This window comes from Aplysia californica, unplaced genomic scaffold (genome assembly GCF_000002075.1).
Source record: "Aplysia californica isolate F4 #8 unplaced genomic scaffold, AplCal3.0 scaffold00920, whole genome shotgun sequence".
Lineage (NCBI taxonomy): Eukaryota > Metazoa > Mollusca > Gastropoda > Aplysiida > Aplysiidae > Aplysia > Aplysia californica.
In genome coordinates this window covers 245725-247808 of record NW_004798190.1, presented here as the reverse complement: position 1 = coordinate 247808, position 2084 = coordinate 245725, and the positions used below count along the sequence as shown (strand labels likewise).

Genomic DNA, 2084 nt, shown 5'->3' with positions numbered 1-2084 from the left:
GCTGCTGCTGCTGGCTGATGATGATGATGATGATGATGATGATGATGATGATGATGATGATGATGATGATGATGATGATGATGAAACGTCAAATATTTTTAGTACATATATCTAGCTTTAACATGGTGAGACCATGAAAAAGGCCAATGGTGAAGGAGTATAAAATAAAAAATGCTGACAGTAACAACTACAACACACATTCCAGGGGCCTTGTCCAAAAGTAAAACAAAACAATTTTGATTACCAATAACACCTATTCTTAAAACAAGGAAAAAAAAGATTAAACTATTATCAATTCCTATAAATGACATTAACATTTTGTGAGTGGTTGGCGGGTGTTTTAGAGTGCTTTGCGCCTTCTTTCCTATCAAACATCTATCGTCCTTATCTCGTGGTTGAGAAGTGTTCTGGTGTGGTTTGCGCCTCCTCTTCTATGAAACATATCTCTTCTTGAATTCTCTTCCGTCTTTTTTGAGTTTATTGCTCCCCAGTAATACTTCTAGTCTTTGGCACTTATAATATTATGTGCAAATTGTGTAACAATTAGATCTAGTCCAGTAAAAACCTTTTCTAATTAAAACGAACTAATTAATAACACCGATACAAGCGACGAATAAATTATTGAGGGTGGTGACTAATTAGATATCATGGCCTCGCTCACGATGAACAAAAAAGACAATCGATGAAGATGATAATGATAACGAGGACAATGATGAGGCCGACCTTTGCACGTCTGGACTGCCAGTTTGGTCTTGATGGAATCCAGGAAACGGAAGCCTCCGACGACAAAAGCGTACTCTTTGGACGGGTAGCTGGCCATGCGGTTGAGTTCAAGGTCGTTGACCTTCGACCCCACTCCGATGGTGAACACATGGATGCCGTGTCTCTTGGCTGGAAAAAGAATGTGAAGGAGATTTTTAGAGTTTTTCCTTTGAGTTAATGAGTTAGGAAGTGAGCATAGAAAAAGGTTATCGCTCTAGCTTAGATATGAACGCAATCACATTTTATGTGCGCACAAAGGCATGCGTACATTCTCACAAACACACACACAAACATACGTACAGACACGCACACATACACGTACACACACATACATACATACACCCACACACGCGCGCACACACACACACACACGCACACACACACACGTGCATACACACGCACATACACACACGCATACACACGCACACACACGCGCACACACACGCGCACACATATACACACATAATCACACACATACACATATACACAAGCTCCACAGAAGAAAATGAATATATTATTCAGTATACGTTAAGTCTTACGTATGAGCACTTTCTGCGTGTCTATTAGTTTCGTTCCTTTTTACTTACTTGTTCTTTTGAAAGTTTTATTTGAGTTCAACATTCATGTGGTCGCTTTTAAGAACAAGGGGGCTATCCCGAAAAATGTTGTTTCGAGAAAATCGAAGGTAACGTTTTTGCCCCTTGTTCAGTTTCTTTAAAAGACAAGGAGGGTTTTCTCTATAACCAAACAAATATACACACCAATGAAACCAAACTTTTCCTATAGGTAGGGAAATGCCCACTTTTGGTGTAGGTCAAGATTTCTGGAGACTCCCGAAATCTGGGTTAGCCCGCTTGTCCTTAAAAGCGACCATATCTGGACACAGAGCGGGTCAGAAGTCAGCCATAGACTTGTATGAAATATCCTAGACTGCGCATTATGACGCAATATCGGTTCACCTCGAAGAGCACTTGGAACCAAATCAAGAGCAAGGAGGGAAAGAGTGGGTTCGCTCTTGACTAAAGCAAGATTGGTATTTTGCCCAAGAGTTTCGCTAACTCTTTTAGGGTATAAATAAACCTTCTGTTTTTTGTGCGGGTATCGAGTAACGTTAACACATTAACTGGGAATGTGGGCTTAACGAGGGCGCTCCCTGCTACTGATTTATTTTAGTCATCCGACGGGTGCAAGCTGTCCACTTTGTGAGGAAGAAAGGGATAGATAGATAGATAGATAGATAGATAGATAGATAGATAGATAGATAGATAGATAGATAGATAGATAGATAGATAGATAGATAGATAGATAGATTAAGAGAGTGA

General features: G+C 40.1%; 1 protein-coding gene across 1 annotated transcript in view; it reads right to left on the bottom strand.

Moving 5' to 3' along the window:
- The window catches only part of LOC101856386 (bypass of stop codon protein 1), a 36057-nt gene that overhangs the window by 29548 nt on the left and 4425 nt on the right, over nt 1–2084 (bottom strand). Inside the window, exon 3 of the mRNA XM_035972948.1 lies at nt 724–891. Coding sequence (XP_035828841.1) covers nt 724–891 — 168 coding nt within the window. The remainder of the gene's footprint in view (nt 1–723; nt 892–2084) is intronic.